Below are 24,820 nucleotides of genomic sequence, written 5' to 3'. Positions count from 1 at the left end.
CAGACTTGCTTTACTTATTCAAAAATGACAATCCCTCGAAACACAAAGGATCCCCACATTATAAGATCAAGGAAGTGTCTGACCTGGGGTGGAATTAAACTACTGCCTAATGCATAAAATCATAAGAAAACAGCACTCACCGTTTTGGTGCAGTTTTCACACTTCATCTGTGAGTCTTCGTATTACTTTTTGGTATGTCTATTCAATTTTGAAAGGCGATTTTCTTACTACTGAAGTGTGTTGATTCTCTTTATGCAATAGGCAGAATTAAGGAAACGGGAGTTCAATTGCTCTGCTTGTCAGCTTTCTGCAATAAAAGGCACAAAGAGCAAGAATCCAGCTTAGCTCTCCCTTCCAATTCCTGTTGCCTTTTGTTATTACTGCCCTACTGCCCTCTTATGGCACTCCTCCTGATTGGCACTTTCAAAAGCCATTGAGATGCCCGGGAGTGGGAAGGTCTGAATGCACAGCAGCCAATTAGGGTCTGGCTGCATAGCAGCTAATTCTTCCTGTAGGTGGGAGAAGAACCTTTAGCTTCAGACTCTACAGTGGGGCGGTTTTAAAAAATTATCACGCCTTTGGAATTTGCTTACATTGTAATAAGCAACAAATACTACAGAGGAAAAGCTTTTAGGAAGATCAGTGTGCTAGATCCAAGGCCTGAAATCATGATTAATGGTATTTATCCCCTTGACGTGCTTAGAATGCAACCCAGGAATTGGCAGCAAATACGTGTTGCTCTGGGGGGTCGGTGACTTTGGTCATTCCTGTATTTTGCAGAGAAATCAAGCTTTGGCCCTACGTGCTATTGACGCGAAATGAACATGCAAACCTAGAGTGACCCTTTAACATGCAGAACACAGAGACTGCATCTTGCGCTAAGACCCGAGACTTAGGAGCCTGTTTCCCAACGGTTCAGCTCATTTTTTAATTTTGGAAGGGCTACATGGACAGTGCGGGACTCCGTCTTGATGGAACACCAAAAAAAGAAGTGGGAGAACAGGTTCGCACCACCACAATGCAGGCGGAAAAGCAAAAATAGCTTTTCATACCAAAAATAGGTTTGAGTCTCTTGAATGTGGCGGTGTCTCGTTCTTTGCGTACGTGTTTAATAGCCCCCCTTTTAAATCGCACACAAACCTCTCTTCCCTTATCCCGGGGATAACAACACATCGCTCTGCGTGAGCCACCTTTAAGCTTGGAATTCTGAGACTGCAATGAAACGATTCATCTCACTAACTAAAGATTTTTAATTGCAAAGTCAGCACAAGGCTCGCAGTTCAATTCCCATCGTTACAACCGCAGTGCCTTGCTTGGCCCCATACATGCAGAACAAAGGGGGGGGGGGACATTTTTATGTCTATACACACACACAGACATGCAATCACGGGCTGCAACCAAATCCCCATGCAGCTGAAGGAATGAAAGAAGACTGAAAAAAGAAGCGAAAAGACTCATATACTGTACCTTGCCGCTTACTTCATTTAACCTACAGTAATATGTCCCTTGTGGAAATCAAACACCGTGATCTAAAGTCTGGAGCGTGCAGATCCATGCATTTCTGGGGGACCCGGAGCGACAAGGGCAGGAAGGCAAGCAGCGGCTTCAGAAAAGCAAGAGAAGCGCTCTTCTTTTTCACCTATTATTTACACCGTCATTCCGTCCTGCTCGTGCCCTGAGCTGCTTGCTTCCTCGGCAGCCTCCCACTCAGTCGGCAGGGTTCATTGTAGACCTGCGCGCGGTCACGTAGTCCCAGGCACTTGTCTGGAACTGCAAGGGACAGCGCCTCTCTGCTGCAGAGGAGGTAAAGCCTCGTTTCTCACGGCTAGGGTGGAGGGGGAGGAGGGGGCAAACAGCGGCAAAGGAGCGTCAGGAATGCCATTCGCGCATTGCCAAATGAGGCGTTTACATTCTCCCCACCCGTACAGAAAAAAGGGGTTTTCTAGCGTCAGTACCACAGATCTCCTTGAGGATTTCTGTGTTATTTCTATATTAACGGAGCTTTTTGTGTCGCTGTTTTCTATTAAAAACAAAGAGAGCATATATCAACCTATCTAAATTGTAGACCAACTTGCTCGGATCCCGAAGGCTGTGCCTAGTACACGTATATTGAGTCCAATCTTCTACTACAGAGAGGGTTTGTGTGTCTGCTTGTCCATTTGCTCAGGAACTCCTAAAGAATAGGAGCTAGGACTACTCAATTTGCTATGCAGCTTCCTCTTATCCAAACTTTAAAAAAGGTCCAGGGTATGGTTGTACCAGGGATGTGCCTGGAATGCGATTGTTTCTCTTACAACTCTAAGAGAGAGGTCTGCTAGCAGGCACAGTTGAACAGCAGGATGACCACAGAGGGGCAGCTGCACCTGTAAGATCAAGGGTGGGCAATCATTTTTGTTGGGCGGAGCAACTCCAAAAATTTAGTAAGTGGTCAAGGACAGCATTATTTCATATTAATGGAGGAGATGCAGGGATCTGGGATGGAGTCGAGGGGCAGAAAGGAGGTTGGGGTAAGCGATTGGGGTGCATGAGGTGGGGTGGGATCTGGGAGGGAGTTTGGGTGAAGAAGGGAATTGTGACCCGGTGTAGGGGATTGGGATGCAGAGTCCAGAAGAGGGTATGGGTGCAGGAGAAGATTCTGACCTGCAGGAAGGGTATAGGGGTGCAGGGTCTAGTACGGGGATATGGGTAAAGAAGGAGATTCTGACCTGAGGCAGGGGTGCAGAATCTATAAGGGGGTTGTAACCTTGGCAGGACTGCAGGAAGGGGTTAGGGATTTGGGTTGTGACCTGGAGGAGAGGTGTAGGTGTGGGTACAGGATCTGGAAAGGGGTATGGATACAGGAGAGCAGAGGGTTTGAGATGTGTGGGGTAGAGATACAGTAGGGGGCAGAGGGTTGGGGGAGAGAAGGGCTATGGCGGCAGAGCCAGACTCTGGCCAGGAGGTGCTTACCCGGGTGGTTCCTGACCAGCAACCCTAGGGTCCCTGCCTCCGCACGTGCTCAGAGCAGTCCACCGGAGGAGCCATATGTGCTGCTCTGAACCTGAGGAGGGGGGGAAGAAGGAGGGGTACTGTAAATGCTGCTTGTCTTTGCAAACAGGTACAGTGTTTGCAAAGAGCTGCAAGATTGTGCTGGGATAGGAGCAGTGTGAGAAGCCTCTTACCCCTCTCCCTGAGCTTGCAGCATTCACAGAAGCAGGTGGCCCTGCAGCCAGCTTTTACTCAGGTACAGTGCAAGGGTGGAGCAGGCAGGGAGCTTGGCTAAGGCTCCCGTGGGCTTGATCTGATGGCTTGGCAGGCCAAATCTCGCCCACAGGCTGTATTTTGCTCAGCCCTGTATAAGACAGTGGCCAGCTGGGGGGAGAGGCTTTGGATCTTGCCGACCACTGTTCACAGGTAAGGTTCCTGTGGAGGTAATGGGCACGGTTGCCCCTGCTCCATGGAAGCCCTCATGCCCAACAACCAGAGCCCAAACCACTCTCTCCAGTCCTCAGTCCCAGTGTTTGACTTGCGGGGAGAGTAGGGAGAGCCTGGTGGGGTAGCAGGGCTGCCTGGGCTGCACAACCCTGCCCATAGGGAGCTCTGTTTTTCATGATTTAGTAAGCACAAGACATGTGATTTTACATGCCTCACTACCCTTTTGTGACCTATTACATTTTAAAGTTTAAGGAGGGTCTGAATCAATGCCTCCTTATAGCCAGCTGGAATGGGAAAGAAATCCTAGATGTGGTTATGTCACTACAGTTCACTCAATTTGCTTAGGCCTGCTAGATATTCAACAGTTAGAATGGCGTTTTGCCCATTGTAACCAATTTGGCTATTGTGGGCTCACAAACTGTGTTAACCCTAACTGTAAGATATGATCACCAATGCTGGCATTTATTGTGAATGCAGAAAAGTCAGACTGTGTTTAACTCAGTTCAAAAGAGAGAAATTGTCAGTGTAAAAAAATCTTGCATGGAGAGATGCTGGACTTCCAGAGCCCTTTAGATTAATCTAGGGAGAGAGGTGAGTCAGCAGGCTGCATGTCCTTTAGGTGAGAGCTGTCAGACTGGTTTGACCTGTTTCTCCCCACTGTTTCAATGATAGAGTTAAAGAAAGGCTCCCTAAGGAGACTCTTTTGTATGTACATTTACTCCAGTGGCTGATGGAATCTCTCCTAATTGGACTGTGCTTTGGGCTAAGTGCTGAGATCACTAGGTTTGGCCCAGAGTCAAATCTACCACAATCTAGTGGAAGATGTGCAGGAGCAGCCAACAGGGTTGGCAAGGGGCAACACTGGCACCAGAGAGCAGTGAGCAGATCCAGCAGAATGGGTGAGATGCCTTCTACCCTGCCCCACACACTCAGTATGTGAGGTGAACTCTACCATAACCAAGGGTATAGTATATGAATGGGATGGAGAAAAGGGTTGGGCATGTGAAGGGGACATTTACATTGCTGGATTTGAGAGCCTGAGAGGAAAAGGACATTGCCCAACCTTGAGCTGGGACATTTACTCATGGTTTTGGTTATGAACTTTGTGGTATTTTCCCATATTAATATCACATTACTTCTCTCCCTTTGTATTAAGTTTATTTTCTACACTCAGATTCTGTGCTTGTGAGTGTGAAAACATTGCCTCTCAGCAGCACCCAGGGGGTTTTGTGAATTTCCCAGGTTACTGGGTTGGGGCTTGAGCCAGTTCTGTGTTGGATTAATGGAGAGGAACCCATAGATAGTGAACCCAGACCTGACTGCTGCTGGAGCTATCTCCATAAAGATGTGAAGCTCAGTTAATGCATATAAAGTAGTATCCTACCAAATTCATGGTCCCTTATGGCCAATTTCACAGCCATAAGATTTGAAAATTGGTAATGTTTACATCTTCAGTTGTTTAAACCTGAAATTTCATGGTATTGTTAACTGTGGGGTCCTGACCCAACAGCAGATTATGTGGGACGGGGGGGGGGTGCAAACATGTAGAGGGGACAAGGGATTGCCACCTTCATTTTGTGGTGCCTTCTGAGCTGGACTCTGAAAGCAGCAACCACAGAGCTTTCTACAGCTGCAGGAGCTTGCAAGAGGTCAAGGAGGGTCTAGTCTGATCTCCCCTGTGCTTCTGGGAGTGCTCCAGCCAGGGGCTCCTAGCTGTTAGCCCTGGCAAGCTTGGGAAGGACAATCATGGGCGTGGGTAATGTAGGCAAGGGAAGGCATTGCTATCCCAAAAAGACAGGGGTGTCCACCACCGGTCCAATAGGCTGAAATGACTGTCCGTGTGGCTGCCCGGATGGCAGGGGAGGCTGGGTCCATAGTGCAGCTGCCCAATTGCTCCGGGGAAACACTAACCTTGGGCAGGACCAGTGTTCCCTCTAAGATTTTCCAACCATGAGCAGAGTGAGTTTTGGCTTATGCACCAATAGTGAGGTCATGTGCGCTGGTTTGGATGTGTGCCACTGTGGCACCCAATTTATTAACATACACATTCCTGGCCGCTGGAGCAGAACCCTCTCTTCCCCGCCATGAAACATGTCCCATTCCCAGCTGCCGGAGCAGACACCTTCCTCCCCTATGTGGTAGATCCTGTTCCCGGCCCCAGCTCCAGAACAGAGCTCAGCCCCCCCACCATGTGACAACCCCAGCCACCGGAGCAGGCCTGCCCCTCCAGGTCCCGGTGGCTCCCTCACCACACTGTCTCAGCCAGCCCCACCCGCTGGAGCAGCTGCCTGCCTAAGGATGTTAAATATCGAGTAATTTACTAGTTCAGTAATCAATGGAATTTCCATCGACTACTCGATCGGCACTTCTGCATACCTCCTTTGAAACACAACCACAACATTTCAAAGAGGCATCACCGCATGGAGCTCGGTACAGGGCTCCGTGCAGTGCTGCCACTTCGAAGTACCCCTCTTCCCTCCCCCCCACAATGCTGCCTCTATCTGATAGAGGCAGCAAGCGGCGGGGGGGGGGGGAAGGGGAAGGGGGAATCAACTAGTTGAATCAACTAGTTGACTCGACTATCTCCTAAGCATTTGCTTATCAGATAGTCGACTAGTTCTTAACATTTTTATGCCTGCCACACAAGTGCTGCCGTGTGGTTCTCAAGAGGAGGTGGGCGGGGGAAGAATTTTTTGTGTGCGGCCTTACCAGGAACCTTAGCACATCTTAGCAGGAACTTTGGCGGGGACCAGTGGCTGTAATGAGAGGATCTGGGGGCACAGGGCAGGGGCCAGTGACCACAATGAGGGCTGAGTTGTTGTGGGTATGGAACAGCGAGTTGTTGTGGGTATGGAAGGGCGGGGCTCGGCATGGGCTTGCCTCCCAAAGCCAGCCATTCACCCACCACCCACAAGGACAATACTTGCTCTTCCTCTGCATGCTGCTCTTGGGTACATCTCCCAGCTGTAAAAAGCTCTGCACTCATTGCCCCACACTCACTTCTTGCCTCCATCATTCCACAGCTGCAGGGGGAGGAGTCACTGTACATCAGGGGTGGGCAAGCCTGTTGTTTGTGGCTGTTCAAGCTCTGTGAGGGAGGGGGATAAACGGGGATGGAGTGTGATCAGTGGATTCATGGTGCTCTAAAAGTGTTGGGAGGGAGGAGGAAGAGGAGGAAGTACAGGGCTCCAGTGTGCGAGAGGTGAGGGGGAAAGGGGCATAGAGAGGGTATGTGGCCACAGGTGGAACTACTGTGGGCTGCAGGCTGCTCACCTGCGGCCCACTCATTACACTTGGTTGCCCGTTGCTGCAGTAAAGGATGTGTCCTCCTTCCAGATACAATTATTGGCTTGTTTAAATAAGGAAAGGTCATGTGATCCTTGACAGGATTTACTGACACTTTACAGCAGCAAATAACACACCTGGTACTCCTAACAGCACAAGGAAGATCTGATCCAATTTCCACCTCCAGTTGCAGAAAGCTCATGTGACTGCCCAGTTCCAGAGAGCATCCTGCAGGAGGGGGAGGCACCCAGAAGTGTTCTCTGCCTCCTGCACCCAGAACAGTGTGCAGAGAAGTGACAATGCATAGAATCCTCGGGCTGGAAGAGATCTCAGGAGGTCATCCAGTCCAACCCCCTGCCCAATGCAGGACCAATCCCAACTAAATCATCCCAGCCAGGGCTTTGTCAAGCTGGAACTTAACCTCTAGGAACAGAGATTCTACTACCTGGCCTTAGGGCAAGGCGAGCAAGGCTGTTGCCTTGGGCCCATGTCTTCAGGGCCCTGTGCTGCCTGGTACCCGCCCTCCCGGCTGCTGGCTCACTGCCCTGGCTGGGAATTGCCTGGCCACATGGGGCAGCCAACCACAACATGCTGCCTTGGGCCCCACTTGCTCTTTGGCTGTGCTTGCTCCCTAGGTAACCCATTCCAGTGCTTCACCACTCTCTTAGTGAAATAGTTTTTCCAAATATCCAAGCTAGATCTCCTCCACTGCAACTTGAGACCAATGCTCCTTGTTCTGGCATCTGTCACCCCTGAGAACAGCCTCTCTCCATCTTCTCTGGAACCTCCAGAGAAGACTAGTCGAAGGCTACTTTCAAATCCCTCCTCACTCTTCTCTTCTGCAGACTAAATAAGCCCAGGATGGAGAGGAGTCCAATTCCTCCCCTGCCCAGGCAGAGGTAGGAACCCTCTTTGCTGGTGCATGCCTAGGAACAAAGGGACATCAGGTTTCTTGGGGAAAGGCTTACTTCATGGTCCTTGTCATGTTTTGCACAGCCGTGAAACTGGTAAGACTCTACATATAAGGCATCTTGGGGCAACAGGTGCCATAAGTGTGAGCTCTTATGTGGTCACCATCAATGACACCATGGGGTCTCCTTAGTAACTGCACACACCAGTGACAGCAGTGTCAGACAAGCTGTGACTGAACAGTGCTGTCCATGGCACATATAATAGAGCCCAGCTTTCCCTGCAAGCTGCACAACTCTTGCTCTGCCATCTCCTAGGAGGAGGCCCTCACCAGCCCATTTCTCAGTGCTGTGGTCACAGAAGGGGTGGTCAGGATCCATTGCCTGAACCTCGGCAGCTCAAGGTCCCGCAGACTGACCTCACTCAACAAAACCATCCCCCGTTTCCCCAGCAGTGGGCCTGTGTCTACACTGGGCCACTTATTCCGGAAAATCAGCCGCTTTTCCGGAATAAGCTGCGAGCTGTCTACACTGGCCCTTGAATTTCTGGAAAAGCAACGATGCTCTACTGTACAAAATCAGCCGCTATTCCAGAAAAACTATTCTGCTCCCGCTTGGGCATAAGTCCTTATTCTCCTTGTAGGGCCAGTGTAGACAGCCCAGTAGTCTTTTCCGAAAAAAAGCCCCGATTGCAAAAATGGCGATCGGGGCTCTTTTCCGGAAAAGTGCGTCTACATTGGCCACAGACGCTTTTCCGGAAAAAGGGCTTTTCTGGAAAAGCAGCCTGCCAATGTAGACGCTCCTTTTCCGGAAAAACTGAAAACGGAATAGTATTCTGTTTTAAGCAGTTCCGGAAACTCATGCCAGTGTAGACACAGCCTGGGTGTTTACCTCAGACCTCCAGTGCAAGAGCACCTCAGCCACTAGCTTGGCCTTAAGCAACTGTGAGAACTTGCCCGCCATCTTGGATTTGGGCGGGAAAGATTGAAAGTGGGTCGCCATGTTGGATTTGGGCAGGAAGGATTGAAAGTCGACTATCAGCTCGGATTTGGGCGGGACGCATTGGACGTAAATCGCTAGCTTGGATTTGGGCACCTGGAAGACTTTCACTTAATACGTCATTTCGGATTTGCGCGGAAAGGCGTTAAAGTTAGCCGCCATGTTGGATTGAAGCAGCACGCACATCCCCAGAAGCTAATGGCTACGGAGGTGGCACAATTAGATTTGCCCGAACCAAAAATGGCCGCCCACGTTCTGGCCCCGTTTGCGTATCGACACTCTACGCGCGGCGCTCAATCTTCGCTGTGATCGCCTTGGCGCTCGGGTGAGCGACTCTATGGTAAGGGGCCTCCCGCTCGGATTGTGCGCGCCGCGGCCGTGTGGGCAGCAACCGGTCAGTGACAGAGCTGCTTCTGCTCCCGGCCCGCGGGGGCTGTATGGGGGGGGGGAGGAGGGAGGAGGGAGGAGGTTGGGGGAGCGGGCTGCACAGTGGGGGGAGGAAGTTGGGGAGCGGGCTGCACAGTGGGGGGAGGGGGAGGAGGTTGGGGGAGCGGGCTGCACAGTGGGGGGGGGGAGGGAGGAGGGGGGAGGAGGTTGGGGGAGCGGGCTGCACAGTGGGGGGGGGGAGGGAGGGGGGGGGGAGGAGGTTGGGGGAGCGGGCTGCACAGTGGGGGGAGGGGGAGGAGGGGGGGAGGGAGGAGGGGGGGGGAGGAGGTTGGGGGGAGGAGGTTGGGGGAGCGGGCTGCACAGTGGGGGGAGGAGGTGGGGGAGGTGGGGGGAGGAAGGGGGGAGGTTGGGGGAGTGGGCTGCATGGAGGAAGGTGGGGAGGCTGGGGAGAGTGGGCTGCACAGGGGAGATTGGAGGGGTGGGGACGCTGGGGAATCAGGGGGGAGATTGGGGTGTGTGGCGGAACTGGGAGGTTTGGGGGGAGCGGGCATCAAGGGTGGAGGGTTTGGAGGCTGGGGAGAGTGGGCTGCATAAGGGGGAAAGGGAGTATGGGAGTCAGGCTGCATGGGATTATGGTGCTAATATTTCAGGCTGCTTACTGGCATTTTGGAGTATAAAGGATGTGGTTGCATGGGAGGTGGGGTGTTGGGGAAACTCCATTGTTTGATTAGTGCATCAGAGGGGAGCTCAGCCTAAGCCCTTCTTCCGTTATTGAGATAACTATGAGGCTGGATAAAAGAGCTGATATTTATTAACTGTTGAGAAATTACAATATCTGAAATATACCAGGAGTAATTATGTGATTTTCCATGTTTAGACTTATAGCGTAAACACAAAAAAACTAGAACCTCCATGGTTCTAGACCAAAATATTTTTCACCTAGTATCAGCAGAGAAAGATGAAGAGCTTGCTTTTGGCCATGTTGAGTTTTAGTTGACAACTGGCCAGGAGATGCTTGAAAGCCTGCTAAGATTTAAAAGCTTCAGAGGGGTAGCCAAGTTAGTCAGTAACAGGAAAAACTTAAACAACAAATAGTCTAGTAGCACCTTAAAGACTAACAAAACAGGATGGTGTTATGAACACATGATACCATCTACATGTTTTGTTAGTCTTTAAGGTGCTACTAGACTATTTGTTGTTTTTAAAGTTTTTCCTACTAAGATTTAGGGAGACAGATCCAGAGCACAGCAGTAAAGAGGGCTGAAGGATTCTGCTTTAGGAGATCTTAATGCAGAACACTGACTTGTATTGGTGGGTTTATACTGTAAGATATTTAGACTGCTTTTGTAAATAAGTGTTGTTAATCTGTCCCCTCCCTAGAGTTCTGAGGAGATAATTTGAATATTTTCAAAGAGTGCAAATTAGTAGAGCCCTGCAAATCTGCAGATATCTGCGTCTGCGGATGTGTATACCTGCAGCTCACTTTTGTGGATATGGATGCAGATTAGGGATGTTAAATATTGGTTAATTGAATAGTGGATTAACCTCATGAATTCTTATCAGTTACTCAGCTGTGGTCCCCAGGAGTGGGGCTGGCAGTCAGTGCACTCCAGCTCCACTCATGAGGAGCCCCCTGCTGCTCTGCGCTGCTGCATCTGTCTCACAGTGGCAGGCGGGAGCTAGTCCACAAGGAGAGAGAGTTTAAAAACCAGCTTCCCTAGCAGACCAGCTTCCTGTCGCTCTGTGCTGCTGCCTCTGATACAGGACTGAGCTGGGCTGTTGGCCAGCCTCCTAAAAAGATGTACTGGCAAGGGCAGGAGGGAAAATGCATGTAGTCTATAGCATTAACCTTGCTTATCCGTTAGACCACACTAGTACATCCCTAATGTGGATACACATTTTGTAGTTAGAACCCAGAAAATTTGCAGATATCTGCTTTCTGTCTGTGGGTATCCACATCCACAGTTGTCCATGCAGATATCTGCAGCTCATTTTTTGAAGATAGGGATGTGGATACAAATTGTGCATCTGCAGAGGTTCTACAGATTATGCTGCAATGAGGTCTTGAGGGCGAGATCAGGCTATAATCAACTGCTCTCAAGTCCACACTAGGGATGTGAATGGGATGAGTCAGCAGTCTTGTGCTGGGTGATAGCAGCAGTGGGTGGGGAGGTTTTAAAAACTGGTTCCCCATGCAGACAGGCTCCCGCCTGCCACCCTGTTCTGCTGTCTCTGATGCACCAGACCCCCCCAAACCTCCTGCCCTTCCTATGTGCTGCTGCCTCTGATAGAAAGGCAGCAGCGCAGAGAGTGAGGGAGGCATCCTGCCATCCAACGGAGCAGCCTCTATCTGCGGTGATCCTGGGCCCTGGGTTTGCTCTATAAGTCTAGCAGTGGAAAATAACTGGGTGCTACATTGTTCTTTCCCTCGTAAAATTTTTTCTGGCATATTTCAGATCTTCTAATTTTGTCACCAATCAGCTGGAAATTAATACCAACTCCTCCTTTTCTCAGCCTCAACAAGAAAAGAGAGGATGTAGTTAGACTAAGCTTCCTCTGTTGCATTAATGATATAAGAGAGTTTCCCCAGCAGCATCCAATCTCCCATGCCCCAGCTGACATTTTGGCCCAGAATGCCAGCATAACCCACCTGAAATTTTGACATTTCCCTCGTCCTTCCCAGTCCTGGAGAGAGCCCTGTGTCTTTTCCCTATACTGGCTGCTCCAGCCCTGCTAGGGCTGCTGTGCTTGAGAGTGAGAGGGTCTGACTTGCTGCAGCCCAGATGGGAGCCAGGATGCCCAAACAAACTGCCCATCCCCTCCTCACTAATGCCAGCACCCACCCACTCCCTATTTCCATCATCTACCCTATGCAATCTACTCTCCTCCTCTCACAGCCCAACCTAGGATTGGGAGAGCACTGGGTTTCTCACAGCAGGCAGCTCTCTGCTGGTAAGGGCCATGCTTATCAGGTAACTGGTTAATCCTTTACATCCCTAGCATTATGTCATTCAGGTGGTCATCACTGTAGTGATAAATAAAGCTGCTTTATCTAAGGGCAAGAATGCAGTATGTCTTTAAGAAGAGTCTGTTTTATAAACTACTTGATTTGCTTGCAGCTGCACTAAGGCTTTATTTAGTCTGTTTCAAAGTGGCGCTGTGGAGCCCAGACTCAGCTGGAGATTCCCCAGCTGATCTTGGGCTCTGTGGCATTTCCATGGAACCTGGGATCAGCTGGGGACTCTGACTCTGGCTTCTGGGGAAATGCTGCACGGAACTCGGGTCAGCTGGGGAGTCCCCAGCTGATCCCCTGGGTCATCTGAAATGCCATGGGGAGCCCAGGATCAGCTGGGGAGTCCCCCGCTGACCCCAGGCTCTGCGTGACATTTCAAATCTGCAGAGCAGAATAGAGCCTGGGGTCAGCGGGGGACTCTGAGTCCCCCGCTGACCCGGGCTTCATGCTGCGGTATGGTTTTGAAATGCACAAGAGCCCCCGTTGGAGACACTTGCACATTTCAAAGCTGGCACACCTTGAGCTGCCCAGAGTCACCAGGACTTCCCGCTGGCCCGGGCTGCATGGGGAGTTCTGCATTCCTCCTTTGAAATGTACAAGAGCCCCAGCGGGGGAATGTGGAAGTGCCTATCGACTAGTGGAGTAGTCGGAAATTCCATCGAATACTCGACTAGTCAATTAACCGATATTTAACATCTGTAGTCCAAAACTTTTAGTCTTTTTTCCAAGTCTCCATGATGATTATTGTACAGTATCATAAAAGTGTTTTACATGCAAGTAGAATACTGTATCTCTGCTCTGCAGAGATTGCTATCTAGATTGACATGACTGAAGGTTAACATATTGGGGCACAGAAAGGGATGAAAAAGAGTACAGCCTGTAAGTACTTACTCCTTTTCATTGTCTAGCTAGGTTCATGAGTGTTATTAGGCTGTTGGGAATTTCTCCTGAAGATGTACATGTGGCTTGAAAACCGTACAAGTTCCATTCTTCATTTGAAGAGGTCACCTGGCATCAGATCTTGGTCTCTCTTTGTTGGTAAGACATAGATGATTCTTTCCCACACATTAAGAGACAAATGAGTAACCTGCTTTTCCAAGGCTTATATTTTTATGCCAGCCACAAATAGTTTGTATAAGGCTGACTCCATTTAAACACATGTTTTAAGGAAAGCATGTTAGAAATGTTTCCCAAAAGAAACCCTATTGAGATGAATTGCAAGATTTTTGGAAAGTATTGTTTGGAGAGGTGAAATCACCTCAACTTTAGCCTCCGCTGACACTTATGGATAGCGTAAAGACACACCTGCCTATCAAACTCTTGAGGAGAAATCCTAGATCCACTGAAGTCAGCAGTAAAACTCCCATTCAGTAAAATGGGCCCAGGATTTCACGTTTGGCATTTATATAGCATTTCTTGTCTGAAGAGCACTGTATAGAGGCAAAGTACCTCTTTCAAGATAGGTATGGTGTTTCTACCCCTATTTATTTTACATACGGGGAAACAGAATAAAGACTAGGTACGTTGTTTGCCCAAGACTATATTGAGAGTTGGTGATAGAACTCACAAGATCTTGGCTCCCAATCCTATTTCTCAGTCAACTAGACCATTCTGCCTTTTAATAATGTAAACATGTTTTATCAAACTGATGGCACAGGTAATTGAAGTAAGGTACTCCAGAGCATGAGGTATCATCCAGCAATTGTCTCTTGGATATGTGAAAGCACTTTGCTACCCTTGTGACCCAGTGTACCCCAATAGTGCATGCACAGGGTTTTTTTTAGCCTACCATGCTCAATGGGGCTATATTGCAGCTAAGAATAGCCTTTTTAATATGCATATCCTCAGTACTCAAAGTGGTGCTGTCCTTGGGAAGAAGCAAGGTTTAGTGGGCAGACTTGCTGGAAATTGGAATTAATGGCTCTGTTCTTAATTCAGTCATTGACTTGCTGCCTGACCTTAGGTTGGTTCCTTAGTTTCCTCATTTTAAAATGTGGCATAATTATGTGAAAGTGAGAGAATTGGCATATTTTATTTAATAAGAAATACTTTATTTGCTCTCTACACTCAGAGTGATAACAATCAAAAGGGACAGCAAAGCTGCAATCAAAGCTAGCCCTTCTTTCCATGAGAAGTAGTGGATGTAACTTAGGTGTGTGTATGTGTGTATTAAATAAAGGAGTTTTTAGATATCTTGAATTGCATGTTTAAATCATACTTGTCCCTCTCTTTCCAGGAATATCTTCCATAGGTCTGGCTGCTGCTTACTATAGTGAAGGTAATGTTCATTTACTTTATGGAGAGTTTTATTCTTTCCTGTTGGAATTTCCGTTCACATAATTTTCTCCCCTCAGTTTCCACCTGATCCTTCTTAATGTCTTGTACTTTAAAAAAAAAACCCTCATAAAGTGTCTATCATAAACTCTCTAGGAGCTGGTACAAATCATAAAACTTAGCAGCATCCTGTTGCCTTCACCAGGCTTATCCCATGTTTTTCCCTCTAATTCTTCCCCCCCTCCCAGTTCCTTTCCAGCCTTGTTTCCCCAAATCTCCAGAGTATTTATAACAGTGATATTTAGCACTGTGTAATACTTTGTTTTGATGTATTTTATAAACTTTAACTAGCTGATTTTTGCAACTCCCGTGGAAGGGTAGGGATTGTTAAAATTCTGCTACCAAACAGAAGTGTCCCTCTGATGGAAGCAATCCTCTCTAGATGTTGCTAAGTCACTCCTGCCAGAGAGAACTAATCCTCAAGGCTTGTCAAAAATTTCTGCTTTAGAAGCGTTTTTATCTGTTCTTTTGGGAATGGATCAGATTGCACCAAATGTGTCTCTCCATAAAGAAAGAAATAAAAAGCTGCAGAGCATCCTATAAGCATTCCTCTTTGTTTCAGATGACACAAGTGGAATGGTGCTTTATGCCACCAATGTAATCAATATATTTTTGTAGGACAAAATACATTGAAATCTGTGTGAGGCACCACCTGTAGAAGACAATATCCTTTCTTAACAGAGTGCCTTGGGATCTCCCCAAATGTACTGAATCCAGTTCACTAACAGCTTTAGTGAGAAGACCTTTAAGTCACTTAAAACAGGTTGCTCTGTGTAAATATTTCCAGCATATAACATTTTATATATGTCCTAGCCAAGTGTTCTGCCTGCTCCCTTTGTTGGTATGAAGAAATATATTTGTTACAACGAATTAGTATCCCCAGTCTCTCACCCTTGTTCTCTGCAGCACAAAGGGGGTTTATCATACAGATTATAACAGAGTAAGGAGGAACATGTTTATGACAGCTCTGTGTTAAAGTATTTGGATATCTCAAGTTCACAGGAAAAAAATTATATCCATAACAGAACTGTATACAATCTTGTCAGTTAAAAAAAAATGGCTAAAATTCTGTATAGCACTGATTCCAGTGTTTTAAAAACGAGAACAGAAAACTTTCTACAATGGAATAACTTCTGCTTTTTTGATTCTGGAAAAACACTATTAAAATACTGTATCTTCCTGTTGTTGAAAAAGAGAACATCTGTAATGGAAGGCACATTTCTTATTTGTTTCCAGAAGGGTTTTGTGTGGTGTTTTTTATTATCTTTTGCTTGCATTTGAGACAATGTATTTAAACTGTGTGTCTTGCATTGTTCAGACAGCTTGGGGTGGAAACTTTTCTACATAGCTGGATGTCTCTTTGTGGCTGTACAGAATCTGGAAGAGTGGGAGGTAAGACACATGCTGTGAATTCAGAAGACAGGAAGTGGGTTGTGCTGGCTGAAAGTATTTGATAGTTGATTTCAGCAGCCATCTGATCATTAATATTGCGTAATGCAAATAAACAAGTTACACTGTCAGATGTTGAGAAACATAGCCATGTTGATAACTTATAGTAAATGTTAATGGTGGGGAGTAACTTTATACTGATAGTCTGTCGACTACAGGGAAAAATTGCTAAAGGTGAATTGGTGTTTAAAGACAAGACTTGGCCAAACGTCTGTCATATTTTTCATGTTTTGTGTAGAATATTTTTGCAATTATAACTTGAAATATTTGCAATATGTGATATTTTTTAAGCTAAGAGAACAGGAACAGCACATAAAGTTACTGGTGTGGGCTTCCCACACATGCTGTCCCTGTAAGTGACACACAGGGGCCTATCCATTAAAGGACAAATCTACCTCCAATTCCACTCAGTATTTCTCCACTCTCGGGGGAGTGCTACTTGTGAAGTTTTTTAAAATTTTGTTGACGATTGTTCATCATTTCACAAGCAGTTGGCAGACTGTCATTGTACTTAACCCATATTGAACTTGATCCAGATGTGAATGACATCGTATTTTCTTACCATTTCCTGGGGCCATCTAATCCTTGGGATGTTTTCTTTTTAATTAAAACATCACCATAACAGGGGCGAGCAATAATTTTTACCGGGCACCACTTCATGAATTTTGGTACCTCGTTGTGGGCTGGCACCGAGAGAGACAGAGTGTGTGAGTGTAAAAGAGGGACACTTTGTGTGAGATTGAGAGTGTGTGGCAGTGTGTATGTGATGGTGACTGTGTATGTCACAGGCTGGGGTGTGACAGTGACATAGAGTGTGTGTGCTGGCTAAGTTTCTGAGAGAAGCCACGCGCTCTCTTTAAGGGAAATCTGTCCTACTCTGTTGTCTTCCCCCTTCACGGCTCTGCATCTCATTTTAGTCACTTACCATCCAAACTTCAGATTGGAACAGCTTTGCTGATTGTGTCTCCCTCTTCCCCATTCTTGCTCTGCAGAGATAGGCGGAGGAACACCCTGACTTCAGCGTTCCCTTCCTTATCTCCTTATCTCCTATCCCTGCTCTGCATATAGAGCTAGCCCAAGAATCCTGGGAGCAGATCATCTGCAGGACAGAGCAAAGTGGGGGGAGGGGCAGCTGACTACTTGCTGCTGGCTGTAAATATGCATGCTGTGCTAATAAGCTGGGTGGGCCATAGAGAAATACTTGGTGGGCTGGATCTGGCCCCTGGGCCTGATTTTGCCCACCCCTGCCATAACATGTAAGTCCAAAACTTTGCTGGGTTGGTAATTGTTGTTGTGGTTGATGAAGGGTGTGTGTAGATTTTATTTTCTATCGTTTGGGGATTGTGGGACAACCATATACATAGTAAAAGAGCAAGTTTCAGTTTCTGCAAGGTGAGGCAAATTGGCTTAATGCCAAGCACATTTTACAGGAAAATAAAACCACTTAAATACTCTCCTGGAAAGTGCATGTGAGATTCAGGGAAGTCCTGGGATTGAGGGGAATCCAGGAACAATATTTTGACTTCATAATCCAGCAATGAGATAGGAGTGAGTAGAATTAAAACTATTAAGTTCTTAGTTCTATGAAAACAAACTTACTGTTATAGATGAATGTTGGGTTGTTTATTTATTTTTTTGAGATTGTAAATGCTGCCCTTTTTACTTAAAAGAAAAGGATAAATTGATGCCGTGTTGTAATTTTACAGGAAGCTATATTTGACAAGGACAAGGGAAAAGTCTTTATTAAAACATTCAACCTGTACAAAAAAATACTGACTCTCTCAAAAGCAGGCCTTGAACAAGGTAAGAAAATAAGTTTTTCTGTGTGTACCAAGTGTGAGAACTGGGCAGAGAAGGAGGAATTATGTGCAGGTTTTTAATAAACTATTCTAGAGCTATTTCATCAACTTTAGGCACAGTGCTGAGCAGATTATTCTGAGAAGACAATACCTGTTTTTAAAAGATGAATTTATCTAGGAAAGCTCAGTTTAAAAGCTCAGTATCTGGTTTCCACTTAGTTTCCCATGTTTGATTGAGTCCTATCATAGCTGCAGTGACAGAAGTCAAACCCATGTTAAGGGTTGCTTGAGGTCACGGAGAGCTTTGGCAAAATTAGAAATAGAATCTGGGAGGCTCTTGACTTCCAAACATCAGACTGCTTCATAATATGTTTAAATAGTTGGGAGCTTTTAGTGGCTTGAGAGCATTTAAAACCACCTTAATTTTATGATGAAACTTCAAACTGATTTTAGGGGAGGGGAAGGAAGAAATGAGTGTTAATGTTCATGAACTCCCCCCCCCCCCTTTTTTTCCTCCTGAACACAAGGCAAATGTTTTTGTGAGAATAGGCATTTGTACCATAACCAGAAAATGCTGTTAACATGGGGACCCTCAAGCCAGGAGATGCTCTGAAAGTGACTAGTGTGAATAGCAAATCTTTCAAAACCTGCTCAGTCTCAATACATTGAACAGCTGTTAACTACCTGTTACAGGAAACAGTTCAGACAGTCATTAAGAGGGGGGAAATGGTAGGAAAGCATCAATAATAAATGGATGATTGCTGATCTTTGGGCTGCTGTACCAGTTCATTGAGTAAACTATAGCAGCTGGTGCATTCTGCTTTGCAAACAGGTCTGCAGTAGGTGGTGGTTGAGATCCCAGCAGTGCAGTGTAGCACATACCCAGCTAAGTAGGAGGAGAACAGCAGCACTGAAGCTTCACTTGGAGGTTCATTATTATTATCAAAGCAGAGAGGGGGAGCTTAGAGTCCCATTTAAGCTAACACATGTATGCTCATTACAGTGGATTCAACTCCGTCAGTGACAGTGATGCAGTACTGCCCCATAGGGCATATACAAAGACATATATTTTTTAGATATATTTTTATATATAGGTACAAACAAGTTATACATCACTCCTGGTGTATCAGGGTGCCATCTTATTACGGTACCTAGGTGCCACCCATTACTTTGTACATGGGAGTTCGATCTCTCTCTATTGGGTTGTCAGTTTAGATCGGGGAGGGCAAGATCTGTCCCATGGGTCAGATCCAGCCCATCAAGCCTTTTAATCCCACCAAGCTCCTGCCCCCACCCTCACCCCCAGTGTCTAATTGCTCCTTATGGCTTTCTGTGCAGTGGTTGGGAGGGGGAGGCTTTGTGTGCTGCCCCTAGCCCCAGCAAAATATCTCAGCTCCTATTTGTCAGAAACTGGCCAATAGGAGTTGAGAGATTTTGCTGTAGGCGGGGGCAGCCCATGCAAAGCTTCCCTCTCTCCCCCTCCTCTTCCCCCCCCCCCCCCCCCCCTCCCGCCCCAGCACAGAGCACCACATGGAACAGCCAGCTGGGGGCTGCTGGCAGGCAGGGAAGCCTGCTTAAGAGTGCTTATGGCTGGGAACTGCTTAGGTAAGCACCTTCTGGCCAAAGCCTGCCTCGGGCAACCCATCTTCTCTCATACCCAACTCCTTCCCAGACCCTGCACCTGCTGCTACGTCCCTCCCCCAGGCTGGAATCCTCTCCTGTACCCATACTCCCTCCTGGACTCTGCACCTCAATCCTCTTCGCCAGATCACAACCCCTTTTCTTCACCCAAACTCTTTTAAACCTCACACCCTCTCCTGCAGCCCAGTCCCTGTACCCCCAAGCTCCCTTCTGCAACCAACCTCTGACCCAAACCCCGCACTCCCTCCATACAAAAGTGTGGCCCTTGACCACTTACCAAAATCTTGGAGTGCCCTTCCCCCTTCCCCCCATCAAAAATTATTGTCCACCACTGGTTTAGACCCTGTCCTAAACTTCAGTCGGTATGTCCCTGTTATCTGTGAGGTGTGTGTTAGTACCAAGATGTTTCTTCATGAGGTGTTTTGTTACAACTTCTCTAGAATGCACTTACAGCTTAGTACTTTTTGACCATTGTGCTTAGGCCTCGGACCTCACACCAGGTCTGTGATAAATGGGCTTATGCTTTGGGCACTCATCTTACTATAGCTTTAATACTGATTGATGTTCTTCCCTGCATTTGCTAACAGTGGCAGCTCCACTGCATGAGATTCGAGATGTCAATGTGGAAGAGGAGAAAGTGCGTTATTTTGGGAAGGGTTACCTGGTAGTGCTACGATTTGTCACTGGATTTTCCCACCCTCTGACCCAGAGTGCGGTGCTGGGCTGTAGAAGGTATGAGCTATTCTTTTCGATTGAGTGTGTGTATAAGAGGAATAGGTGTTAACTTTAGGGCCAATGACTGAATTATAGAAGGCTTTTGAAAGAATTGTCCCAGCTCTGTTGGTAGTCTTATTTCCTCTAATTTTAGGATTATTAAGTTATGATTTTCAAACACTTAACTTACTTGAGTCATAGGCATTTGAGAATAAGAACTGTGGTAGTGAGACCTACAATATTAGACATCCTAGGCCTTTATTTTTTTGTATTACTTGTAGTTCAGTCTCGAGAAGAAAGGCCTGTGGATTATTGCTGTATTTATATTGAGGACTCATTGTGATATGCATTGTACAGACATATCATAAAAAGACAGTCTCTGTCCCAAATTGTTCACAATCTTTAAACAAGATACAGGAAAAAGAGGAGAACACAAGCTGGGAATGAGATTTAGAAGTGTAACAAGAATGAGGAGTGCAGCTGTTGTTGAGGCCTACAAAATACTCACAACAGAGGTGAATTTTAAGGAGAGAAAAGATGGGCTTCCATCCTGCTGTTTCTAAGGCATTATTTTTATAGCTAATCTTTTTTTTTCTCCTGAGAAGGAAACACATGCAGAGAGGTCACAGTATAGCTTTGCTTGTCAGAGCATAAGCTGCCTTCAAATAGGTTGAGTGTAATAATGGACATTTAGTTACAAAACGTTTAAAGGCTTTAGATAAATCATTTGAGAGTAATTGACTTAATGGGAGACCTTAAAATCATAGAATCATAGGGTTGGAACCCTGTTTTAGACTGTATTTCAGTAGCAATAACTTTACCTGCTGAAAGCCAAATAGATCAAACAATTTCAAGTGCATTTATACTCCCTAAAAATGGTGTTCCCTATGTGTTTTCAAGTTAGAACTGTTTATGTAACCTCATTCTTTCTTTCCTCTTTTGTTAGCTCTGCTGAACTAGTGCAACCATGAGAGAGGGAGGCAGAATTTTTAACCAAATGAGGAATTTTGATTACTAGTGATAAGAAACAGAATTCCACAGGTTCTTCAGCTTTCAATGGTATAAGTATGAGAGTTAGTCTGAATCTGTATAACAAGAAGTCCTGTGGCACCTTATAGATTAACAGATGTATTGGAGTATAAGCTTTCGTGGGCAAAGACCCACTTCGTCAGATGCATGTAGTGGAAATTTCAGAGACAGGTATAAATATACAGGCACATGAAAAGAAAGGAGTACCAATCAAGAGGAAGGCCGGAGATAACAAGGTCTGTTCAGTCAGAGAGGATGTGGCCCACTTCTAGCTTAAGAGCTTTTCATGTGCCTGTATATTTATACCCGCCTTTGGAATTTCTACTGCATGCATCTGATGAAGTGGGTCTTTGCCCACGAAAGCTTATGCTCCAATAAATCTGTTAGTCTATAAGGTGCCATAGGACTTCTCATAATTTTTTCAAGGGAATGCAATGCAGGAGCTGTTAGAAAATATTCTGGCTTGTGAATGGGAAACCTCATCTAGGGTACGTCTAGACTACATGCCTCTGGTGACAGAGGCGTGTAGATTAGACTACCCAGCATAGGAAAATGAAGCGGGTCAGCTGATCAAACAGCTGATCGGCTCAGCGCGGCAGCCAGGTAAATTTAAATGAAGCGGCGATTATTTAAATCGCCGCTTCATTTTCCTATGCCGGGTAGTCTAATCTTCATGCCTCTGTCACCAGAGGCATGTAGTCTAGACGTACCCCAAGTCTGAAAGTCATTGGGAGAATGGAACTCGTGGAGACCCACTTCATTCACTTTTCTGATTATTATGGCAGCTTGAAAAACTAGCGCACAGTTTTTATAAATCTAGTCCTATTCCACACACTGACTGGGGCTTCAGCTAGCTATGAATTCAGCACTGAGTGCTTGTGCTCTTGCTCATCAGCACCATTTCCATTAATTCAGACATCATTTGTTCCTTTCCATAGTGATGTGGAAGCAGTTGCCAAGCTCATTAGTGGCTTTCTGGAACTGAACAAAGCAGAGAACCATCAAGACCTGTCGCAGAGCAGTGAGACGGATGCCAGTGATGCAGATGAACCCAAGGACAAGTAATAATGAAATGAAGAAAGCTGAGCCCTCTGAATGTTTGGAAGCTGTATTGGCTGCATTGCATCTAAGAAGTCCCTCATGGCTTGGTGTCTTCCCTATGTGTGAAAATTCCTCTGCCTCAACAGCTGATTTGGCCTCTTGATGCCAAATAACTTTACATTTCTCCATCCCCATAAACTGTTCTTCCACTGGAACCTTCAGTATGAATTTGTTCATACGTGGCTTGCGAAGAATCCAAAACAAATACTATTTTATCAGTTACTTTGCCTCATAGCTTGTAGATGTTGACAGTGCTTTGTCAACTCATCATGATTACCTACGGATAATAATGTGCTAATGAATTGATTTGAACTAGTTGAACTAGTAGTTGCATACCACAATATCATGGTGATAGTCTGACATTTAAACTTCTGATGGCTGTAAATATCCATTGCAGATACAGTGTATCTGACTTAGAAAGACTGAAGTAGTTACTTCAGATTCCTGTCATTAAATTCAGAGAGTTAATCACTAAAAAAAAAATTGATTTTAAGCTTTTAAAAATAGTAAATAATAACGATAGCTACTGTCTTGGCAATTTTGATGATTCCAAGTAAAAGTAGGACTGAAAAAGGTACTTACAATCAGAAACCAATAAAAATTAAAAAATTGAAAGCGGTGGTCCACAATTTCAGATATTAAATGGACCAGTTTTTATATGTGGCTTAATTCCTCCTAGATTAGCTGAAAAGGGGTGATTTTTAAAAAATGAAATATAATAGTATTTGCTTTGCAATAGCTTTTAAATGTTTTAATTTCCCCATGCTGCTGCTTAAGGGATCAGCATTGCCTTCTCCAACTAGAATAGTAGTAAACATGGGAGCCTAGAGTCAGACTGTTGTACGTATTTGTTTAAAAAAAAATGCTACTACAAAACAAGTCCACTGTGTGTGTTTTCTTCAAGTGCCAACTGTTAAAATAAAAGCTTAAGCCTAGATCTATCAATGTTCCCTATTTTAAAAGTCTTTGGAGTACTAGATAAGATCTTTGTAGCATTTGATACTTGGTAAGGATGGGACAGCTAGATATATTAGTGCTTTGTGACTAAACCTTATCTCAAAATATGTTGTGATTGTTGTCCTCTTTTCGGAGATCTGTTTCCCAAATGGTAAAATATATATATATTTTTGATACATGGTGTGTGTTTGTTTCAAATAGTAGATTTTGGACAAGCTACCTCTGCCTTGATCAGAATTAGCGATGTAATCAATTAAACAATTAACTGATAAGCAGATGCTTATCGATGAATGCTACTGGCTACATGCAACCCATCCCCTCAACTGTTGTTCTGCATTTAAAGTATTTTGGAAGTGGGTGGACAGTAGTGCTGGCTCGGTCCTGGCTCGCGCCCGGTTCAGCAGCTACCCCTGCTGTGGCTCTGCAAAACCTTTCTATGTAGAGCTGCAGCCGGGGTAGAGGCCAGACCCAGTGCAAGCTGAGACTGAACCAGCATGCCTGCCTGCCAGCTCTGAAAGTGCTGCTAGTGCGGAGCTGCAGTGGGGGTAGTCGCCGGGAACCGTCATGAGCCAGGACTGAGGGCTTGCAGTGCTAACCCTAATCGATTAATCGTGTAACTGACAAAGGATTTGTTGACTATATGATTAATTACACACTTCTTAACATCCCTAATCAGAATGTTACATCTAGAGCTCAAACTCCATTAGTTGTGTCTATATCAAGCTATCATGAGTGAGAAGAAAGCAAAAATTGACTGTATTGGGCCAAAGTAACTTCAACATAATAAAAATGCTTGTATCATAGAATCACAGAATACTAGGACTGGAAGGGACCTTGAGAGGTCATCGAGTCCAGTCCCCTACCCTCATAGCAGGACCAAGTACTGTCTAGACCATCCCTGATAGACATTTGTCTAACCTAGTCTTAAATATCTCCACAGATGGAGATTCCACAACCTCCCTGGGCAATTTATTCCAGTGTTTAACGACCCTGACAGGAATTTTTTCCTAAACCTCCCTTGCTGTAGTTTAAGCCCATTGCTTCTTTTTCTATCCTCAGAGGCCAAGATGAACAAGTTTTCTCCCTCCTCATGACACCCTTTTAGATACCTGAAAATTGCTATCCTGTCCCCCCTCAATCTTCTCTTTTTCCAAACTAAACAAACCCAATTCTTCCAGCCTTCCTTCATAGGTCATGTTCTCTAGACCTTTAATCATTCTTGTTGCTCTCCTCTGGACCCTCTTCAATTTCTCCACATCTTACTTGAAATGGGGTGCCCAGAACTGGACACAATACTCCAACTGAGGCCTAACCAGCGCAGAGTAGAGCGGAAGAATGACTTCTCGTGTATTGCTCACATCACACCTGTTAATGCATCCCAGAATCATGTTTGCTTTTTTTGCAACAGCATCACACGGCTGACTCATATTCAGCTTGTGTCCCACTATAACCCCTAGATCCCTTTCTGCCATACTCCTTCCTAGACAGTCGCTTCCCATTCTGTATGTGTGAAACTGATTGTTCCTTCTTAAGTGGAGCACTTTGCATTTGTCTTTATTAAACTTCATCCTGTTTACTTCAGACCATTTCTCCAATTTGTCCAGATAATTTTCAATTATGACCTTATCCTCCAAAGCAGTTGCAACCCCTCCCAGCTTCATATCATCTGCAAACTTAATAAGCGTACTTTCTATGCCAATATCTAAATTGTTGATGAAGATATTGAAGCTAGCCGGTCCCAAAACTAGACCCCTGCGGAACCCCACTTGTTATACCTTTCCATCAGGAGT

The 24,820-nt window shown here is 45.8% G+C and overlaps 2 protein-coding genes across 7 annotated transcripts in view; one reads left to right on the top strand and one right to left on the bottom strand.

Moving 5' to 3' along the window:
* NARF (nuclear prelamin A recognition factor) overlaps positions 1 to 1,785 on the bottom strand; it is a 40,298-nt gene extending 38,513 nt beyond the window's left edge. Inside the window, exons 1-2 of one of the 2 annotated variants that reach the window (XM_006132395.5) lie at positions 1,468 to 1,785; positions 141 to 307 (exon numbers count right to left, since the gene is read on the bottom strand). In XM_006132395.5, coding sequence (XP_006132457.2) covers positions 141 to 167 — 27 coding nt within the window. In that variant the 5' untranslated portion in view covers positions 168 to 307; positions 1,468 to 1,785. The remainder of the gene's footprint in view (positions 1 to 140; positions 308 to 1,467) is intronic. The other variant, XM_075903539.2, reaches the window with a different exon arrangement.
* A 6,852-nt stretch (positions 1,786 to 8,637) lies between these two features.
* On the top strand, positions 8,638 to 23,206 carry CYBC1 (cytochrome b-245 chaperone 1). 5 transcript variants are annotated; one of them, XM_006132392.5, is made up of 7 exons: positions 8,638 to 8,946; positions 12,919 to 13,044; positions 14,243 to 14,284; positions 15,659 to 15,732; positions 17,496 to 17,592; positions 19,817 to 19,961; positions 21,911 to 23,206. In XM_006132392.5, exons 2-7 carry the CDS (start codon positions 12,960 to 12,962, stop codon positions 22,035 to 22,037), a joined length of 570 nt encoding a protein of 189 aa, XP_006132454.1. In that variant the 5' UTR covers positions 8,638 to 8,946; positions 12,919 to 12,959; the 3' UTR covers positions 22,038 to 23,206. The 5 variants fall into 5 exon arrangements, with proteins under 5 accessions (XP_006132454.1, XP_006132452.1, XP_006132451.1 ...); XM_006132390.4 differs by having other exon boundaries at positions 8,638 to 9,000; XM_006132389.5 differs by having other exon boundaries at positions 8,639 to 8,946; positions 12,915 to 13,044.
* The last annotated feature ends 1,614 nt before the right edge of the window (positions 23,207 to 24,820 follow it).

The sequence above is a fragment of the Pelodiscus sinensis genome, chromosome 20 (assembly GCF_052426305.1).
Source record: "Pelodiscus sinensis isolate ZL-2025 chromosome 20, ASM5242630v1, whole genome shotgun sequence".
NCBI classification, from domain to species: domain Eukaryota; kingdom Metazoa; phylum Chordata; order Testudines; family Trionychidae; genus Pelodiscus; species Pelodiscus sinensis.
The sequence above is the reverse complement of the archived record's forward strand: the minus strand, read 5'-3'. Positions and strand labels throughout refer to the sequence as shown.

What these genes read in the sequence shown, in the direction of transcription:
- CYBC1 (XM_006132392.5), top strand. Translation starts at nt 12,960, where the DNA reads ATGTACATGTGGCTTGAAAACCGTACAAGTTCCATTCTTCATTTGAAG. An exon ending in AGAATCTGGAAGAGTGGGAG is followed by an intron (nt 15,733 to 17,495) that starts GTAAGACACATG and finishes GTAATTTTACAG; the next exon opens with GAAGCTATATTTGACAAGGA. An exon ending in AAAAGCAGGCCTTGAACAAG is followed by an intron (nt 17,593 to 19,816) that starts GTAAGAAAATAA and finishes ATTTGCTAACAG; the next exon opens with TGGCAGCTCCACTGCATGAG.